At 57.3% G+C, this 19,005-nt stretch overlaps 1 protein-coding gene across 20 annotated transcripts in view; it reads left to right on the top strand.

Annotated features, from left to right (window-relative positions):
* Positions 1 to 313: 313 nt before the first annotated feature.
* TCF3 (transcription factor 3) overlaps positions 314 to 19,005 on the top strand; it is a 42,461-nt gene continuing 23,769 nt past the window's right edge. For 7 of the 20 annotated variants that reach the window (XM_063620626.1, XM_063620622.1, XM_055247468.2 and 4 more), the window contains exons 1-3: positions 487 to 626; positions 2,633 to 2,743; positions 6,442 to 6,514. In XM_063620626.1, the coding sequence (XP_063476696.1) occupies positions 2,672 to 2,743; positions 6,442 to 6,514 (145 nt within the window). In that variant the 5' untranslated portion in view covers positions 487 to 626; positions 2,633 to 2,671. Of the gene's footprint in view, positions 627 to 2,632; positions 2,744 to 6,441; positions 6,515 to 19,005 lie in introns of all 20 variants that reach the window. The other 13 variants (XM_063620625.1, XM_063620624.1, XM_055247467.2 and 10 more) reach the window with 6 other exon arrangements.

The following is a 19,005-nucleotide window of genomic DNA, read 5'->3' as shown; positions in this document are numbered from 1 at the left end:
CGTGCCTTACTCGCTTGCGTCATTGATTAAGCGCACAGCTCATGTGTGCTTCCGCGGACGGGGATAGTCCGTGTTTTCTCCCCGCGCCGTGGCCCGACCGCCTCTTCTGCGCGTCCCGGCTCCCAGGCTCTGGACCCCACGGGGATTCGGGGTCCTCACGAGGGTGCTCGAGAGGCCGAGCTGGGGCGTTCGGGTCCGAGCCGCCCGGAGATGGCGGAGGGATCCGCGTGTGCCGCCGGGCGGGGCACTCGGGGGCGGGGCAGGGGCGGGACCTGCGCGGGGCGGGGTGGGGCGGGGCGGCGAGGGCGGGGGGCGGAACATGTCTCCCGCCGCAGGAAGATGAGGCAGCGGCGGCGGCTGCGGGCGTAGCGGGCCGGAGCCGACGCGGCGGCGGGCACCGCGGGCACCGCGCACGCCGCTGCCCCAGGGGCGCCCCGGCCGGCCGCGCGCACGGGCCCCGCGGGACGGGCCACGCGGGGGTGGGAGGGGCCCGGGCCACGCGCGCCGCTGCCGCCGCCCACGCGCGACCCTCGGGGGCCCGGCTGCGACGCCCCTTTGTCCGGGGGGGGCCCCCCCGCTTCATGCCGCCGCCCCCCACGCGCCGCGTGCCCGGCCGCGCCCAGCAGGTGAGCCCGGCGGGGGGCGGGGGGCGCGCCCGGGACCCCCGCGTTTTGTGCCCAGGGAACCCCGGCCCGCCCCGCGCGCGCTTGTTTGGGGGAGCGCGGAGGAAGTCGGGGCGGGGGCGGCGTCGGGAGGCGCCCCGCGGCCCAGGAGTCATTGTTCTCCAACTTCGCGCGGCGCCGGGGGGGCGGCGACGTGGAGGGGCCCGGACCTCGCCAGGCCCGCGCCGCCCCCGTCGGGCCGGGCACTTCGGGAAACTTTGCGCAGCCCCGGGCGGGGGCGCGGGGGGCGCCGGACGGCCTGTGCAACTTAGGCGCGAGGACCGTCCCCCCCAGCCCGGGCGCACGGGGACCCCGGGGCGCCCCCTTTCTGGGGTAGAGGGGGGCCCGGCCCGGGCGCCGGATTTTGGGGTGGGGGAGCGCGCGGGAGGGGCGTCCTTTTGTCTGCGCGGGGAAGGTGCCGCGCGCTGCAGGCGCTGGTCGGGGCCGGGCGGGCCGGGGGGGGGGGGCGCGCGGGGAACATCTGCTCCGCGTTAATGCGGGGCGAGGCGGCGGCCGCGCTGCGAGCTTCAAAGGCTCCCGGGCCGCGCAGCCTCCACCGGCTGCGGGGGGGAGGGGGGTCCGTCTTCCCGGGCCGCCTCCCCCCGGGAAAAAGGCGTTTCAGCGCCCCCACCCGCTTCGGCGCCGTGCAAAGTGGCTTCAAACATTCTCCAAGTCTCTAAAAGTCCTTGGGACGCCCCAGAAGTCTTCCAGCTCCCGTAGAATGCCCGTTTTAGCTCGCCACCCCCCAACTAAGTCTGTCTTAAAATCGGTTTCAGCTACCCCACAAAAAAGTGCGGTTTCGTAGTCCTCAAAAAAAGTCAGTTTCACACGCCCTCCAAAAAAGAAAAAAACTGAGCGGGGGAGGGGCTGCGCTGGGGCGCCCGCTTCACACCCGGCCTCCAGTTGGCAGACAAAGAGGGGATTTCTCTGCTTCTGAAGTTGGGTCTCCCTCGACCTCGGAGGCCCCTCCCCACCCCCAGCCTCGGAGGTGTCTCCCGGGCTGCCCCTGTCCCCACCTGGGGACCCCTGGGGAAAGTCGAGACTGGAGGGGCCTGGAGTGCATTTCTTTGGGACGGAGATTTTTCTCTGTACCTTTTTCTGGGGGTGGAATGGGTTCCGGCAGGTGGATCCCCGATCCCCCATCCCCCATCCTAGAATGGGTCCCCCTGGGACCACGCGGGGGCACCCTGGTCTTGGAACCCTCTCCCCGCTCACGGAGGGCAGGCAAGGGATGTTGTCAAAGTTTTGCTTAAAAATAATTCCCGGATACATCCCGACAGTAAAGCAACCTAGGGCTGTTTTTTTACTGTTGGGGTTTTTTGGGGGGAGGGAGATTGAGGGTGGTGGGAAGCTTTGTTGGTCCCTGCATAGGGTGCGCTTCCCCCCCCCCCCCCGCACTTTAACTCGTGGAGCTTGTAAAAGAGTTTCGTGGTTTTCTGACTTGTGGGTTTCCTTCATGTCGAATTTGGGGGCGACCTGGTCTTCAACAGGCTGTGACATCTGCTGGTGGGGGGGGAAATCACCAAATTTCCTTCGGGGTAGGGTAGGGCCGGGCTGTTCCTCCCCTTCCCGGGGGGTAGGGGGGCCTCAGAGGAAGCCCGGGGGTGGTTGGAAATGAGAGAGGTGGAGAAAGGAGAGGTTCTGGCTGCCCTGCGTGCAGTTTAAACTTGGCAACTTGATGCCTTGGTGGTCCCTGGGGGAGTTAGGGAGTTTATGTTTGCACACCCTCCCCCCATTTTTCAGACTGCCTGTGGCCTCTGGGGAGGGCTCTACGGGGACCCAGACTCTGGAATTCCAGCTTCCCTGCTCCTGCTCCCAGGGCTCCCCCTGCCCCCAGGGCTCCGCTGGAACTCAGACCCCAGGGCAGTTGAGGGTTTTTTAGGCTGCTTCCCCACTGTGCTTTGACCACTCACACCTCTTCTCTTCTCCCTGTTTCTCCCTGTCCGTCTGTCCCCACATCCACCATGCAGGCTTTCCAGGCCTGAGGTGCCCGCCCTGGCCCCAGGAGAATGAACCAGCCGCAGAGGATGGCGCCTGTGGGCACAGACAAGGAGCTCAGTGACCTCCTGGACTTCAGCATGGTGAGCCAGGACCCCCGCCCAGCCCCTGACACCCCTTTGCCCCCACAGTTCACGGGAAGGTTTTCAGGGGAGAGTGTTTGCTGAATACTTCAGCGATGGAGACTCAGCTGTTTGGATGGGAGGCCCCGGTGGGGCTGGGGGAGTGGGCCGCTCTCACGGCAGTGCGTGTGCCATGGGGCTTTCGCCCGGACGCAGCATGCCACAGCCCACTGCTTTACAGATGGGGAAACTGAGTCCTCAGGGGCATGGTCCTGGGCCCCAGCTTGGCTGGGTAAGCAAACTGCGGCTTTGATCTTCTGATCTGTAAAATGGGCCTAATCAGAGTCGCTTACTCCATTGTAGATACAAAAATTAAAAGTAAATAAAAGGCCACTGCACTCCAGTCTGGTTGACAGTGAGACCCTGGAGGCCCTGTTTCAGTAAATGGGAGGGGGGTTGGGCACAGTGGTCTCCACCTGTCATTCCAGCCCTTTGGGAGGCTGAGGCAGGAGGATCGCTTGAGGCCAGGAGTTCCAAGTCCAGCCCAGGCAACATAGTGAGACCCCATTCTCAAAAAAAAACGAAATAAAAACAAAACTCAAAAAAATTAGCTAGGAGTGGTGGTAGATGCCTGTGGTCCCAGCTACTCTGGAGGCTGAGGCAAGGAGGATCACTTGAGCCCTGGAGGCTGAGGCTGCAGTGAGCTGTGATTGCGCCACTGCACTCCCTCCTGGGTGATAGAGTAAGATCCCTCCTCAAAGAAGAAAAGGAGGGGGTGCCCAGTACTGAGCAGACCACCCTCCGTGAACAGGGCAGGCACGACCTGCCCCATACAGGACTCCCCTGATGGGCAGAGGACACGGGCATGAGACGGTCTGGTTAATTAGTCACACACGGGTGCTGAAGTTAAGCTGCCAGGAGCCGAGCTTGGTCCAGGAGGAGGCTGGGTTGGGATTGAGTGGGAATTCGTAGGCCACTCAGCAGACAGCAGCGCCACAGTTGTGACTGTCAACGGTTATCACTTCGGAGCAGGCAGGCCCGGTGGGGAGGGTGGGGTGGCTTCCTCAGAGTCTCAGGTGGTTGGATCTGTCCCTGAATGGCCCGTTTTCCGGCTTGGTGGATGGAGGCTCAGAGGGTGCTGGTCCTCAGAAGTCACACAGCTCAGGCAGGTGCAGTGAGGCTGGAATGCCGGAGCCCCCTGGGGTACCGGCCGCTGCCAGGTGCTGTGAAGGTCCGGGGCCTTGGTTTGCCTGCCGGCACAGTGGGGCCATGTGTTATGGGTTCCTGGAGAAGCCCAGGGACCTCGGTTTGTTTCTTCTGGCTCGTCTACAGATGTTCTTAAATCCTGCTCCCCCACCCCACGCCCAGTGGCAGCGTTTGGGGTTGAAACAGGTTGGGGGAGGCACTTTCAGTCTGAATTTAACCCTCCCGCGTGTGAGGCGCAGGCCACTGAGGTCTGTCAAAAACAAAAGTCCCCAAACTGAAACAACACTGGCCACCCTGCGGAAAAAACAGCCCAAGGGCCAGAGGGGCCAAGGCCCCGGAAGGGCCATGCTGGTATTTTTAAGCCCCGTTTTATTTTTGCCTCCCTGGCTGAGTAACCCGAGGTGCAGTTGGGTTGTTTTTTGTTAAACTGACAAGTCACAGACCGCTGGGCTGGAACAGACTAGCATTTTGGGGGAGGGGGCACAGGTTCAGCCCCAGGACCTGACTCCTCACCTCAAGCCACTCAGCACGTCTCCCTGTCCCAGGTCGGAGCCGTTCCCAGGTGAGGAAACAGGCTGGAAGCGGCGAGGTGCCCGTCCTCTCCAGTCGTCCCCCCTTGGGCTTTACCCAGAGCTGGAGTTTCACCTTCCTGGCCAGGACGGGGAGGCAGAGGCAGCCCCCGTGACTGCCCGCAGCCCCTCTCTGTTCCTGCATACCTGCCCTCTGCCCCCGCTGCAGAAACTGAGTCCTGGGGGAAGCGCTTCCCTGGACCAGATTCGTATAAAATGGGAGAACAGGGGACTCCAAATACATATGAGGGAGACCTCTAACCCAAGCTGTTCCCAGCGCGCCTGCATCCTGCCCCGACCCAGGCCAGCTTTGTCGGGAGCGAAAGACCCGCCAGCACTGGCCTGGGCTGACGTGCCCTCCTGGGGTCCCAGGCAGTCCCTGGGCCTGAGTCGGGCTTCAGGGATGAAGGGGGAGCGAGTCCCTGGGACCGAGGCTGTTGGAAGCGAGCTCCCCAGGCCCTGCCGCGTGCAAGCCTCCCATGGGCTCTTGGGTTTCACCACATCCCACGCAGCCGGAGCCCTCAGTCCATTTCTCAGAAGAGGAAACTGATGCTCCGAGGGGCGCGGGGGCTGTTCTGGGCTGCTCATGAGGCTTGCGGAGCCCCCAGGACACAGCCCGGTACCCCTGTGGCCTGTGCCACGTTGGTGCAGCCCTGGTGCCCTAGGGGACAAAACGGATAGAGACGCAGTTGGCTGTCCCCCACAGCAGGCCTTTGTCTCCCAAATGGGAGGTTGGCCCTTGGAGACCAGGGTCCTGGGGAGGCTGGGCACACGGGAACCTGCGGGAGGGGGTGCGGTCCTGGGCGAACACTGCCTTCAACCTGGGCGCCACCCCTACCCGCAAGGCCGTTCTTCCTCTCTAGGGCCAGGTGAGAATGCCGCCTCCGTTTCCCCTTCTACGCGACCAGGGAGTGGGGGACAACCCTGCTTCCTGGGTCCCCTTTGGACCGGTGGATCGTGGCCACAGGCGCTGTGCCTTCACCTCCTGGCTGGCTGGGGAGGGTGTTGGGGATCTTGGCCGCTCCTTAAAAAGCCCCTGGCTCTGATTCCAGCCACTTTGATCACTTGAGCCCCAATGGGAGCCTTAAAACGCAGCCCCTTGGGGCAGGGCGGAGGCTTGTGTTTTTTCTGTGGCAGAAGGGTTTGTTGCCGTTGGCTTTTCTGGTTAATGCCGCTGAGCCCGTTCATCTTTAGGGACTTAGTGTTCTGGGGACGGGTGAGCCGGGCGGGAGGGAGGGTGGCAGTCCCACACCCCTGGCACCCAGGAGCTGGATCAGCTGTGGGGTGCAGCCTCTCCCCAGCCTCTCCAGCTTCCTGTCGGGGCCCGGGCTCCATCCTGTGTCTTCCTCGACCTGCTGCCTGTCTGAGCCTCGGCTTCCCCTTTTGCCAAGCAAACCCATACCCAGCCCTGGTAGGGGGGCACTGAGCCCTACCGCCTGCTCCAGAGCCTGCCACGCGGGGCCAGTGCACACACCGGAAGCGTGGAGCCAGCCAGGTCTCAGGCATCCGGGGACTCCACGTGTCCGCCTGTTGAGTAAACCTCTCACTTTTCAGAGCTGAAATGTAAAGACAACTTTGTATCACTGTCAAGAGCTGATAAGTTGTATCGTTTGCCTAAATGGGATACCCCTCCGCCCAGAGCAAAGGCAGAGGGAACAGCGAGTTTTCAGTGGCAGGGACTCTGCCTGGCGGTGCAGCAGGGTCATCGTCTGGAGTTTTCTCACTCTGGGCATGGGTGTCCAGGGTGCAGCGTCGCTTGAGGGCACGCAAGGCCTCAGTCTTCTGGTCGCTGATGGGACGGAGCAGGACGGGCCGGGCCTAGATGGAGCCCAGTCGCAGGTCCCTGGGCGTCCCCAGCTCTGCTCCCTGCCTGGGTTCGAGACCGGGACTGTAGGGTTTGGTTTGCTGCCCGCCCCGCTCACCTCTCCCCTCCCCTCCCTGCAGATGTTCCCGCTGCCTGTCACCAACGGGAAGGGCCGGCCCGCCTCCCTGGCCGGGGCGCAGTTCGGAGGTTCAGGTAGGACCCCACCTTCCTGCCGGCGCTCGTGGAGTGAGAAGATCAAGGGTCTGTTGAAGATAGTGTGTGGGGCGAGGGAGGCTGGGGGCAGCAAAGGAGGGAGACGGTGGGGAAAGGGCCCCACAGGCCGGGTCGGGGGCAGCGAGCCTGAGGACCCCTGAAATCAGCTGCCATTGCCCGTGCGACCTGCCTTCGGAGCCCAAGCCCCTCGTCCTCTTGTCCGTCGTCTGTCCTGCGCCTGGAGCCTGGGTCTGGGGGCTGGGTGGGACTTGCTTTTAGGCGCAGGGTTGGAGCTGGGCCTGTGTGTGGGTGGGGACCTCGAGCATCCGTTTCTCCAATCAATCCACAAGGGGGAAACTGAGGCTCTGGAGGGGGCGTGGTGCGGGATCCTGGCTCTCACTGGATCCCCCTCACCTTGTGAGCCTCGACCACTTTCATTTAAGCACGTATTAGGCGTTTGCTGTATGCAGTCCCAGCACCAGGGTGACCAGCCATTGTGGTTTGCTCAGGACTGAGGGGCAATTCCTGGGACCTGGGACTTTGAGTGCTCAAACCAGAAACATCCCAGGCTGACCTGGATGAGCGGGTCACCCTCGCTGGTGGCACGGCAGTGGGCGGGACATATAGAGGAGACGTGGGGTCCAGGGGTTGGCCTGAAAATCACACTCTGGAACGTGGGCAGGGCTTCACAGCATGGCCAGTGAGGGCCAGGCTGCCCCAAAGCAGGACCCCCAGGGAAGGTCTCCGCAGAGGGCGTGTCGGGGCATAGAGCCCTAAGGGTGAGAGGAAGGGGCTGTGGGAGCATGAGGGGAAGAATTTGCCAGGCAGAGAGAACAGCCCGTACGGACGGCCTGCGGTGGGACCGGCTGGTGGGGCAGGGTAGGGGTGCTGTGTTCGTTGCAGGGGCAGCAGGGAGCCCTGGAGGGTTGTGAATGGAGAGAGGGTCTAGTCTGATGTGCATTTGGGCAGCCCAGGCTGGCTGACAGGATTTGGTGGGGGAGGTTGGGACGGGTGCCCCCGATGCTGCTTCAGAGCCACAGGTCTCTTTGTGGACATCAGCATCTTTCCGGGCAGTGGGGGCCTCAGGATTGGGGCCTCTGAAGCTGTGTCCTTCCTGCCTCCGGGATCTGGGTGGAAAGCGCCATCTTGCAGTTGTCTCCAGAATCCCCCAGGGGTGTGCCCTGGCTGGAGTGTCGGGGTTTTGAGCGGTGGGCAGAGGGGGGTCTGTACTTGGGCACCTGCACCCTCACACGGAGACATCGCTTTGCTGCCCCCACTGCCTCACACTGGCCTTCCCCTCTGCCTGAGGAAGTGGCCGCAGGGCTGGCTGGAATATGCTCCCTGAGGCGTGGAAATCCCCAAACAGCACCCTGCCAGCCCCCCGGAAACAGCCCCAGGAACCGCACATGCCGATGCTTCCCTGTGTGAGGCAGAGGGTCAGGCCCTGGGGGCTTCCTGGAAGAAGAGGCACAGCTCTCAAGGCCTTCCACCCTCATTCTCCTGGGCCTCTGCCTGGGTTTACAGCAGGGCCTGGTGGGGAGGGTGGGGCGGGAGGTGTCTTCCTTCATCTCCTGTCCTCTCTCACCCCCTCAGCCCTGGCGTGGACCCCTAGCTGTGAGGTTGGTGCCTGGGTAGCCAGAGCTGTGGTGTGTGGGCCGCCTGGCCCTGAGAATTCTCCCTCTGGCATGCCTCTGCCTGGACGCCCAGCCCAGTCCCAGCAGGAACCTGCCAATGTTTGCAGATGTATTTTCCGTGGTTCCCACAGAGTCTCGCCCCGTTCTCCAGCCCTGCCGCAATGCCGCAGGTTGGGAGGGTCTCGCCTTGTCCCCCCACACATCAGGGCGGAGGCTTTGGAGGGCCCAGTGAGGCCCAGTATGTTGCATTTCTTGCCCTTGAGGGATGTGATGTGGCTGCTCCAGCCTGGGACCCCCCCAGCTGCTGGACACAGAGGGGTGAACCCCTCCACGCTCAGTCCATGCAGTTAACGCCTTCCTGAGCCTGGAGGTGGTGGAGGATGCAGAGCTCCAAGGCCTGAGTTGGTGGCACCGTCCTCACTGCCTCCACTCCCCCAGGCCCCTGCAGGCTGTGGTGCTGGTCCTCCCGAAGCTCCCGCAAGATGGGCACCTGTTCTGTTCCATCGTCAGGTTCAGCAAGTCGGTGGGGGCGAGGGGCAGAGGGATCCCGGCAGGGCCCAGGAGCTGCAGTAACTCATTTCCCCCCTCCCCGCTTCTCCTCTCCGAGGACCCAGGAAGAGAGGAGTTTAGGGCTCAGCAGGATAGAGGATCCCGGAGCTGTGGGATCCCTTCCCAAACCTCGGCTTCTTCCTGGAACAGTGGGTGCAGCTTCCTTCCAGGTGGGGCCTAGTTGGCTTCAGGGACCCCACCCTTCGCCAGGAGTCCCCAGCGCTGATGGGGTCCCCCAGCCGCGTTCTCCACCTTGGCCCCTTCTTCACGCGCCCTGTTCTAGCGCCCTTTTAAGTCACCTCTCTTTTCTTAAGTTCGTTTGAAAGGAAACTTTAGATTTGAGAACCAGAAGCCCAGGCGAGAATAAAAGGTGTGCCTGAAAATTAAGTAAACATAAGCTTTGCCCTGCGAAGGGTCTGCTTGTTCTTCGATGTTAATTAATATCTAAAAATTGGTGTCGAGAGAGGAGTTAGGTACTGGGCGAGGTGGCTCATGCCTTTAATCCCAGCACTTTGGGAGGCCAAGGCAGGAGGATCGCTTGAGGCCAGGAGGTCAAGGCTGCAATGAGCTATGATTGAGCCACTGCACTCCAGCCTGGGTGACTGCGAGACCCCAACTCAAACAAACAGAAAAGGGCCAGACACAGTGGTTCATGCCTATAATCCCAGCACTTTGGGGGACCAAGGCGGAAGGATCGCTTGAGCGCGGGAGTTAGAGACCAGCCTGGGTAACACAGCAAAACCCCATCTCTACTAAAAATACAAAAATTAGCTGGGCATGGTGGCGCACACTTGGGGTCCCAGCTACTCGGGAGACTGAGGCAGGAGGATTGCTGGAGCCTGGGAGGCAGAGGTTGCAGTGAGCTGAGATCGCGCCATTGCCCTGCAGCCTGGGTGACAGAGCCAGACCCTGTGTCAAAACAAAAACAAAACAAAAAAGGCATTAGAGATGAACGAATAGGAAACCACGATTTTCTGGTTGTCTGGATTGGAAGACATTTAAAACGGGAATAATTTTTGTACGCCTTCTCCCGCCCACCGCCTCCCATTTTTGGAAACCCTCAGGCACAGGTCTCTGAGTGACAGCTCTTCTTCTGTCAAAAAAGACAGGATCTGAGGCCATGAGAGACACCAGGAAATTGCTTATTGACAGACCAAAGGAAAGTTCTTTCCTAGTTTTCATTTCCCCATCGCTTTCTCTGTCCGTGCGATTGTAAGTATGACACACACTCACAGTGAAAATCCACAGAATGGCACCTCCGGATTCTGCTCTAAGAGGAAACCCTCGGGGAATCTGGTGCACGGGTTATTTCCTCTGGGTGAGTGTCTGGGAGTGGAATTGCTAGGACCCTGGATGTTTTTTCACATTGAAAATGTCCCTTGTGCTGGGTGCAGTGGCTCAGGCCTGTAATCCCAGCACTTTGGGAGGCCGAGGTGGGCAGATCACGAGGTCAGGAGATCGAGACCATCCTGGCTAACACGGTGAAACCCCTTCTCTACTAAAAATACAAAAAATTAGCCGGGCGTGGTGGCGGGCGCCTGTAGACCCAGCTACTCGGGAGGCTGAGGCAGGAGAGTGGTGTGAACCCTGGGAGGCGGAGCTTGCAGTGAGCAGAGATCGCACCACTGCACTCCAGCCTGGGAGGCAAAGCGAGACTCCATCTCAAAAAAAAAAAAAAAAAAAGAAAACGTCCCTTGTGACCGGGCATGGTGGCTCAGGCCTGTAATCCCAGCACTTTGGGAGGCCGAGGTGAGAGGATTACATGGGGCCAGGAGTTTGAGACCAGCCTGGCCAACGTGGTGACAGCACGGCCTCTCTCATTTAATAGGTGACAAAGATCATGTCCTTTGACCTGCCGCTCATTTGATTAATAGAGGGTGGTGGTCTTCTCAGAAGGGGATTGACCCTGTGGATGGCTTTTTGGTGAATTTTCTGTTACTCTCGGGCCCTCGTCCTTGAAGTTGATCCACTTTTTATTCCAAAGTCATTCGGGATTCACAGGAAGTGGCAGAGTGTTCTCCTCTCACCTAGCCACCCCCAGGAGTACCGTCCCGCCCACCCGTGGTGCCACGTCAGACCTAGGAAGCCGACATTGGTGCCATCCACAGATCCTGATCAGATTCCACCAACTTTACACGCACGTGCACGCGTGCGTGCGTGTGTGTGTGTAGTTCTGTGCAGTTTTGAGACATGAACCTTCCTCAAGCCCAGGAATCACCAATCTGTTCTTCATCTGCATGATTTTTTTTTTTTTTTTTTTTTTTTTAAGACCAGGTCTCACACTGTTGTCCAGACTGGAGTGCAGTGGTGTGATCATAACTCACTATAGCCTTGGACTTCTGGGCTCAAGTGATCCTCCCACCTCAGCCTTGTGAGCAGCTGCGACCATCTAATTAAAAAAATATATATTTTGTAGAGGGCTGGGTCAGCAGCTCACACTAGTAATCCCCAGCACTTTGGGAGGTGGAGATGGGAGGATTGCCGGAGCCCAGGAATTCAAGACCAGCCTGGGCAATATGGAGAAACCCTGTCTCTTTTTAAAAAAAGAAAAATTTCAACTGGGTGTGGTGGCTCACACCTATAATCCCAGCATTTTGGGAGGCCAAGGTGGGTGGATCACATGAGACCAAGAGTTCAAGACCAGCCTAGTCAACATGGCCAAACCCCGTCTCTGCTAAAAATACAAAAATTAGCTGGGTGTGGTGGTGCGTGCTTGTCATCCCAGCTATTCAGGTGGCTAAGGCACGAAAAGCACTTGAACCTGGGAGGCGGAGGTTGCAGTGAGCTGAGATTGCGCCACTGCACTCTGGCCTGGGGGACAGAGGGAGACCGTGTCTGAAGAAGAAAAAAAGACTATAGATGGGGTCTTGCTGTGTTCTCCAGGCTGATCTTGAGTTCATGAGCTCAAGTGATCCTCCTGCCTCAGCCTCCCAGAGAGCTGCGATTACATGTGTGAGCCGCCGTGCCCAGCCCAATTTTTCACTTTGAGTATTTTGTGTAAATGGAATCCTATAGTTTGCAACCTTTTGAGATTAGCTTTTATTCTGTTACATTAGCATAATTCCCTGGAGATCCACTCAAGCTGTTGGCTGTATCTTTTTTTTTTTTATTGCTGCCTCATTAACTTTTTTTTTTTTTTTTTTGAAGAGCGAGTTTTGCTCTTGTTGCCCAGGCTGGAGTGCACTGGCACGATCTCAGCTCACTGCAACCTCTGCCTCCGCCTCCCGAGTTCAAGCGATTCTCCTGCCTCAGCCTCCTGAGTAGCTGGGATTATAGGTGCCTGCCACCACGCTCGGCTAATTTTTTGTAGTTTTAGTAGAGATATGGTTTCACCACGTTGGCTAGGCTGGTGTCAAACTCCTGACTTCCAGTGATCCACCCACCTCGGCCTCCCAAAGTGCTGGGATTACAGGTGTGAGCCACTGTGCCTGGCCGCCTCATTAACTTTTCAACAACATCCGTAATACAACAATTTACATCACTTTTTTTTTTCTTTGTGAGACAGAGTCTCACTCTGTCACCTAGGCTGGAGTGTAGTGGCGCAATCTTGGCTCACTGCAGCCTCCACCTCCCGGGTTCAAATGATTCTCCTGCCTCAGCCTCCCGAGTAGCTGGGATTACAGTTGCCTGCCAGAATGCCTGGCTAACTTTTGTATTTTTAGTAGAGACAGGGTTTCATTGTGTTGGCCAGGCTGGTCTCGAACTCCTCACCTCAAGTGATCTGCCCGCCTCGACCTCCCTAAGTGTTGGGATTACAGGCGTGAGCCACCGCTTACGTCACTGTTTCTTTTTTTTTTTTTTTTTTTTTTTTTGAGACAGAGTCTTGCTCTGTCGCCCAGGCTGGAGTGCAGTGGCACCATCTCAGCTCACTGCAAGCTCCGCCTCCCGGGTTCACGCCATTCTCCTGCCTCAGCCTCCTGAGTAGCTGGGACTGCAGGCGCTTGCCACCATGCCGGCTAATTTTGTATTTTTAGTAGAGATGGGATTTCACCGTGTTAGCCAGGATGGTCTCCATCTCCTGACCTCGTGATCCGCCCATCTTGGCCTCCCTAAGTGCTGGGGTTACAGGCGTGAGCCACCGCTTACATCACTATTTCTTTTTTTTTGAGAGGGAGTCTCGCTCTGTCGCCCAGGCTGGAGTGCAGTGGCGCGATCTCGGCTCACTGCAACCTCTGCCTCCTGGGTTCACGCCATTTTCCCGCCTCAGCCTCTCTGAGTAGCTGGGACTACAGGCGCCCGCCACCACGCCCGGCTAATTTTTTGTATTTTTAGTAGAGACGGGGTTTCACCATGGTCTCGATCTCCTGACCTCATGATCCACCCGCCTCGGCCTCCCAAAGTGCTGGGATTACAAGCGTGAGCCACCGCGCCCGGCCCCAACATCACTATTTCTTGAGCACTGTGCATTGGACACAAAGCTTGGCTTATTCACTGGGAATTCTCAGTCCTAACAGGTTAGCAAAATAAATGCAATTATTACCCCATTTTACTGGTAAAGAAGCTGAAACTTAGAGAGTTTAGTAACCATTGCGCTAATTTTTTGTATTTTTATTAGAGACAGGGTTTCACCGTGTTGGCCAGGATGGTCTCGGTCTCCTGACCTCGTGATCCGGCCGCCTCGGCCTCCCAAAGTGCTGGGATTACAGGCGTGAGCCACCGCAACCGGCGTCATTTGGCTGTTTGATAATGTTTGGAGGCGCCTGTCTGTCCACCTGCGCCAAAAGTGCTGGGATTCCAGGCCTGAGCCGCTGCGCCTGGCCCCGTTCGGCTCTTTGATAACATTTGGAGGCGCCTGTCCTTCCACCTGTGCAGGAAGGCTGAGGGCGCCGCGGTCCCCAGTGTGCCAACTTTTCGGTGGTTTCTTTGTCCTTGACTCGGCTGCCCTGTGCATTTTCTCTCTCATTGATTTTTCTTCCAGAGAATCTGCTTCATTGGCAAATCGATATTGATCAATTGATCAATTTTCTGTGTATCGGCATTTCTTCTCTTTCTAAAGTTTTTGGTGACTTTCAGATCACAGGCCCCCTTTGCTGACTTCTGCCCTTTTCCGTTCTGTCAGTGGGGTGTTGAGGGTTCCACCCCGTGAACCCCATCCCCTTGGTTTCCATAATGCGTGTGTTTCTCATATTACTGACATTTGTTAGTTGTTTTTTTTTTTTCCTAATTTCCTCTTCAGGTCAGTTTGCTTCAGAGGTTTCTGAGTTCCGAGTTGGAGGTCCTTTCTTGATTTCTAGGTCTCCAGTGCCAAAAATCAGCTTTGGCTTAAACGGTAGCTACTGTTGGGAGGATGCAGAGCTCCTCCGCCGAGGCTGAAACATGGATTCTTTTTGTCCTTCTTCGTGAGTACTTGAGGGATAGTTGGATGTGGAGCTGCGAGGCCTTTGAACCGTATTTAGATTTTTAATCCGTTTAATGTCAGGCTGAGAGCAGCGCCATCCCCCTCTGTTCTGTTTGTCAGTTTCTCTGTTGACGTATTTGGATGCCAGGTTTGTGGGCTTGTGTGGGCTCAGACAGTGGGATTTCGTTGTAGGTCGAGCCATTGTCAACAAAAAAAAACCCTTCCTTGGCTGGTGGTGGTGGCTCACGCCTGTAATCCCAGCACTTTGGGAGGCCGAGGCAGGTGGATCATCTGAGGTCAGGAGTTCAAGACCAGCCTGGCCCACGGGGCGAAACTCCATCTCTACTAAAATATAAAAAATTAGCCAGGCATGGTAGCAGGTGCCTATAATCCCAGCTGCTCGGGAGGCTGAGGCAGGAGAATCACTTGAACCCGGGAGGCAGAGGTTGCAGTGAGCTGAGATCGCGCCACTGCACTCCAGCCTGGGCGACACAGCGAGACTCTGTTTCAGAAAAAGAAACCTCCCTTGAATTGAAACTTCGATATGAACGCTGCAACCCTTTCTTTTTGTTGGCATTGCTTGGCAGTTCTTTGTGCGTCTGGTTGTATCTCCTGAGTCGCTTGTTTCAGAACTGTCTTTCGTCAGCACCGTGTTTTTAAATTAACGACATTAAGCACCCGTCCATCTTCATTCTCAGCTTTTCTTTCCGTTATTTTATATTTTTCCATCTGTGTGCTTCTGACTCTGGATTGCTTCCCCCGGTGCGTGTTTTCTGAAGCTCTGTGCCGCTTTGCGGCTCTGCCAGTGGGTCTTTTCTAGTTTTCAATAACATGTTTAAGGCTGTGATTGGATAACGGTTAGTACTCTGCGTTGTGAATAACACATTTAAACACTCTGTTTCTCGCGCTCTCAACTTCCAAAGTGAAATCGCATCTGCCCTCTTCTGTGAGAAGAAAACTGAGCCTGTGTATTTCTCTTCCCTGCTGGTATTTGCTACCAATAAATTGCTACTTTTAAAAAACATTGTCCGAGGTGGGCGGATCATGAGGTCAGGAGATCGAGACCATCCTGGCTAACACAATGAAACCCTGTCTCTACTAAAAATACAAAAAAATTAGCCGGGCATGGTGACGGGCGCCTGTAGTCCCAGCTACTTGGGAGGCTGAGGCAGGAGAATGGCGTGAACCCAGGAGGCGGAGCTTGCAGTGAGCCGTGATCATGCCACTGCACTCCAGCCTGGGCGACAGAGCCAGACTCAGTCTCAAACGGAGGAAAAAAAAAAAAAAAAAAAAAAAAAAAAAACTTTCTATCTGTTCATAATTGTGTATTTGCATCTTACTAGGAAACATTTGTATCATTAAATAGTGACTCTGCTACTTACTGTGAGGGCCTGAGCAAATGACATCTATCCTTTGCGTCAGTTTCCTCATCTGTAGGATGGGGATAATGTTGCCACTGCGAGGATTCAGTGAAATGAGAGAAAACTCACAGAGTGCCCCCAGAGGGCTTTCCTTGCGTGCCTGTCTTGTTACGGCTCCTAGGAATCTCTTGATTCGTAGTTAAATGTGCTCACCATCTACTTCATTCCGTAGAACCCCCAGGCTCTGCCATTTCTTTGAGGATTCATGGGGCTTACGGGCTTAAGACAGTCTTCTCGTTTTTTAGGGTAAACCATTGAACTTCTTGAACTTCATCCTTTATGTTCCATGTTGGGTTCCCTCTTGTGTCTCTCTTTTTCTTTTTTTTTTTTTTTTTGGGGACGGAGTCTCGCTCTGTCGCCCAGGCTGGAGTGCAGTGGCGCGATCTCAGCTCACTGCAAGCTCCGCCTCCTGGGTTTGCGCCATTCTCCTGCCTCAGCCTCCTGAGTAGCTGGGACTACAGGTGCCCACCACCACGCCCGGCTAATTTTTGTATTTTTGGTAGAGATGGGGTTTCACCCTGTTGGCCAGGATGGTCTTGATTTCTTGACCTCGTGATCCGCCCGCCTCGGCCTCCCAAAGTGCTGGGATTACAGGCGTGAGCCACCGCACCCGGCCCCGGGTTGGTTTCTGAGCTTGCTTTGAGCGGCAGGTTCTCCGGTCCCCACACTCAGGTGTCGCTGGTGATTCCCATAGACATGGAAGCAAGAGCGGGATGGGGGTCTCGGTTATCTCTGTGGTCACTGAAGTTCAAAGCGGGGCCCTGTTTCTCTGAGTTGTTACTTGCATCTGTGCTCGACGCCCACTCTCGGGGCCAGCTCTGCCCTCCAGGGAAACCCCAGGGCCTTGGGGGAGCGGGGTTGCGAGGCGCCCCTGGTCCTGGGGGAGGAGGTTGTCCCCAGTTCTGGTGGAGGAGGCTGCGAGGTGTCCCCAGTTCTGGGGGAGGAGGTTGCGAGGCGTCCCCGGCTCCCGGGGAGGAGGTTGCGAGGTGTCCCCGGTTCCCGGGGAGGAGGTTGCGAGGTGTCCCCGGTTCCGGGGGAGGAGGTTGTGAGGTGTCCCCAGTTCTGGGGAAGGAGGTCGCGAGGCGTTCGCGGTTCTGGTGGAGGAGGTTGTCCCTGGTTCTGGGGGAGGAGGTTGTCCCTGTTTCTGGGGGTGGAGGAGATTGCCTGTGTTGCCCGCACAGCGTCACTGTGCCTCTGCCCGAGGGCATGTCCTGCCACTTTAGGTGTTCTGGGGACCCCCACTCTTAGGGTGGTGTGTGGTCTCTACTCACTTTCTCTTCAGCCTCAGGTTTGTCTGCTCACGGGTGGGCCACAGGGCCCTGCTTTCCTGCCCCCCATGGCCAGACATTAGGGGCAGACGGGGGGCTTTGCGGGATCTCATCAGCCCCCCAACAAGGAAGGGCTCTGTGGCGCCCCAGAAGCGTTTTCTCCCCCACTCTGGATCCTCCTCAGAAGCTGGGAGCATGTGCCACAGCCTGCGGCCCCGGACCAAGAAGACACGACAGGAAGATAAACCCAGGGCGGCTGCAGTGCGTGAGCCGGGCCGAGGGCGTCCTGGTCTTTCACCTTCTCCCATAGGTTGAACTTAGATAAAATGGAGGCTGGGCACGCCTGTGACCCCATGGCTTTGGGGAATACAAGGCGGGAGGAGCATTTGAGTCCAGGAGTTTGAGACCAGCGTGGGCAACGTAGTGAGACCCCATCTCTACAAAAAATTTTTTTAAATTGGCCAGGCATTGTGGCTCATGCTTGTAATCCCAGCACTTTGGGAGTCTGAGGCGGATGGATCACCTGAGGTCTGGGGTTCAAGACCAGCCTGGCCAACATGTATGAAACCCCGTCTCTACTAAAAATACAAAAATTAGCTGGGCGTGGTGGCGGGCTCCTGTAGTCCCAGCTATGTGGGCGGCTGAGGCGGGAAAATCACTTGAACCCAGGAGATGGAGGTTGCAGTCAGCCAAGATCGCACCACTGCACTCCAGCCTGGGCAACAGCAAGACCCTGTCTCAAAGCAAAAGAAAAAAATTTTTTTTAAAATACTGCTCCACCCAAGGAAAGGCCACCCCCAAATTCAAACCTCTATCTGATCTCACCCGTCGTGACTCCTGGGGGGGCTGGAAATGGGTCTGAGAAGCATCACAAGCTGCAGGGGCCAGACCCAGGCAGGGCAGTGGGACGGGCTGCCATCGGGGTCCTTCAAAATTTTAATTATAAGGAGGAAGAAGAGACAGGGCGAGGCACAGGCTTAGGGGGTCAGAGTGACCCTGTATCGGGTTGCCTGCTTCTACTCCCAAGTAAACGGAACCTGCTTGAGGAGCTGTCGAGGTGTTAATTGGTTTTTAGGTGTGAGCGTGGTACTTGGTGGTGGTTGGTGGTTGCTGTTATTTCATTTGCTTTTGGGAACTGGGTTGTTCAGTACAGCAGGCACTAGCCATGTATACATCTTTAAATGTAATTTTTAATGCTCTTGAAAAAATGCTGGCCATGTTTCCGGCAGTTGGTAGTGTGGCTCCCGTGTTGGGCAGCAGAGGTGGAGAGTATTTTGATCCTCTAGGAAGGTGTTCTTGGAAGCACAGTTATTTATGAGTAAAACGAAGACGTGGAGGGTGGGTGTTTTGGGGGCCTCAGCTGTGTTCCAAGTGGTGCTGAGGACAAAGAGGGGTCCCAGGCTGGGAAGGGGTTCAGGCAGGGGGTGTGGGTGGGGGTCACCTCCTGTGTTGGGGAAGAGGAGAGTGGTGAGGTCAGGAAAGAGTTTGGTCTTTATCCTGAGGACAATGGGGAGCCATGGGAGAGGGTAGAGGGAGGGAGAAGAGCCAAGTTTTGCTTCTAAAGGCTCCACCCGGCTGCCTGGGGATGTCAGCAGACTTGGGAGGAAGCTGCTTCAGGGACTGGGCTTAGCTCACTGCTGTAGCTATGGGGCGAGCTGCTGTTCTTTGGGAGGAGGGAAGGTGAGAGGACTCCCAGGACTTTAGCCTGAGCACCTGAGTGGGGGACACATCGCAGAGCTGGGGCTATAGGATGAAGTCCCCAGGCCCATCTGAAACCAGACCACCTGGTGCTGTGCCTGAGGGTTTGGCAGGGGCAGTACACAGGGCTGTGCTCAGGGCCTGTGTCCACCAAGAGTTTTGCCTGCCCGGCATGGTAATCCCACTCCTGGTACTGAAGTCTGTCGATTGGGTTTCTTGTGCAGAGTCAGCTGAGCCACCTGGACGGTCTTCTTCTGTATCAAGGTCAGCCGGCCTTCTCCGGAAAGGACCAAGGAGTGAATATTTTTGGCTGTGCAGGACAGATGGTCTCTATTGGAATTAATTCAACTCTACTCTTGCAGCAAAAGCAGCCGTAGATAGTACATGGACAAATGGGCACAGTGTGTGCCAATAAAACTTTATTTAAAAAGCAGGCAGGGGGCCAGACGTGGTCCTTGTGTACTATTTGCAAATCCCTGCTGCAGACAAATCTCAGTCCTACCCGGTATTTACTGAGCGCCTTTTGAAGCCCCCCTCTCCCATTTGCCAGTGAGCCACCAGGCAAAGACCGGTTCCCAATCCC

Source organism: Symphalangus syndactylus, chromosome 17 (genome assembly GCF_028878055.3).
Source record: "Symphalangus syndactylus isolate Jambi chromosome 17, NHGRI_mSymSyn1-v2.1_pri, whole genome shotgun sequence".
Lineage (NCBI taxonomy): Eukaryota > Metazoa > Chordata > Mammalia > Primates > Hylobatidae > Symphalangus > Symphalangus syndactylus.
This window is presented reverse-complemented; position numbering and strand designations above follow the sequence as displayed.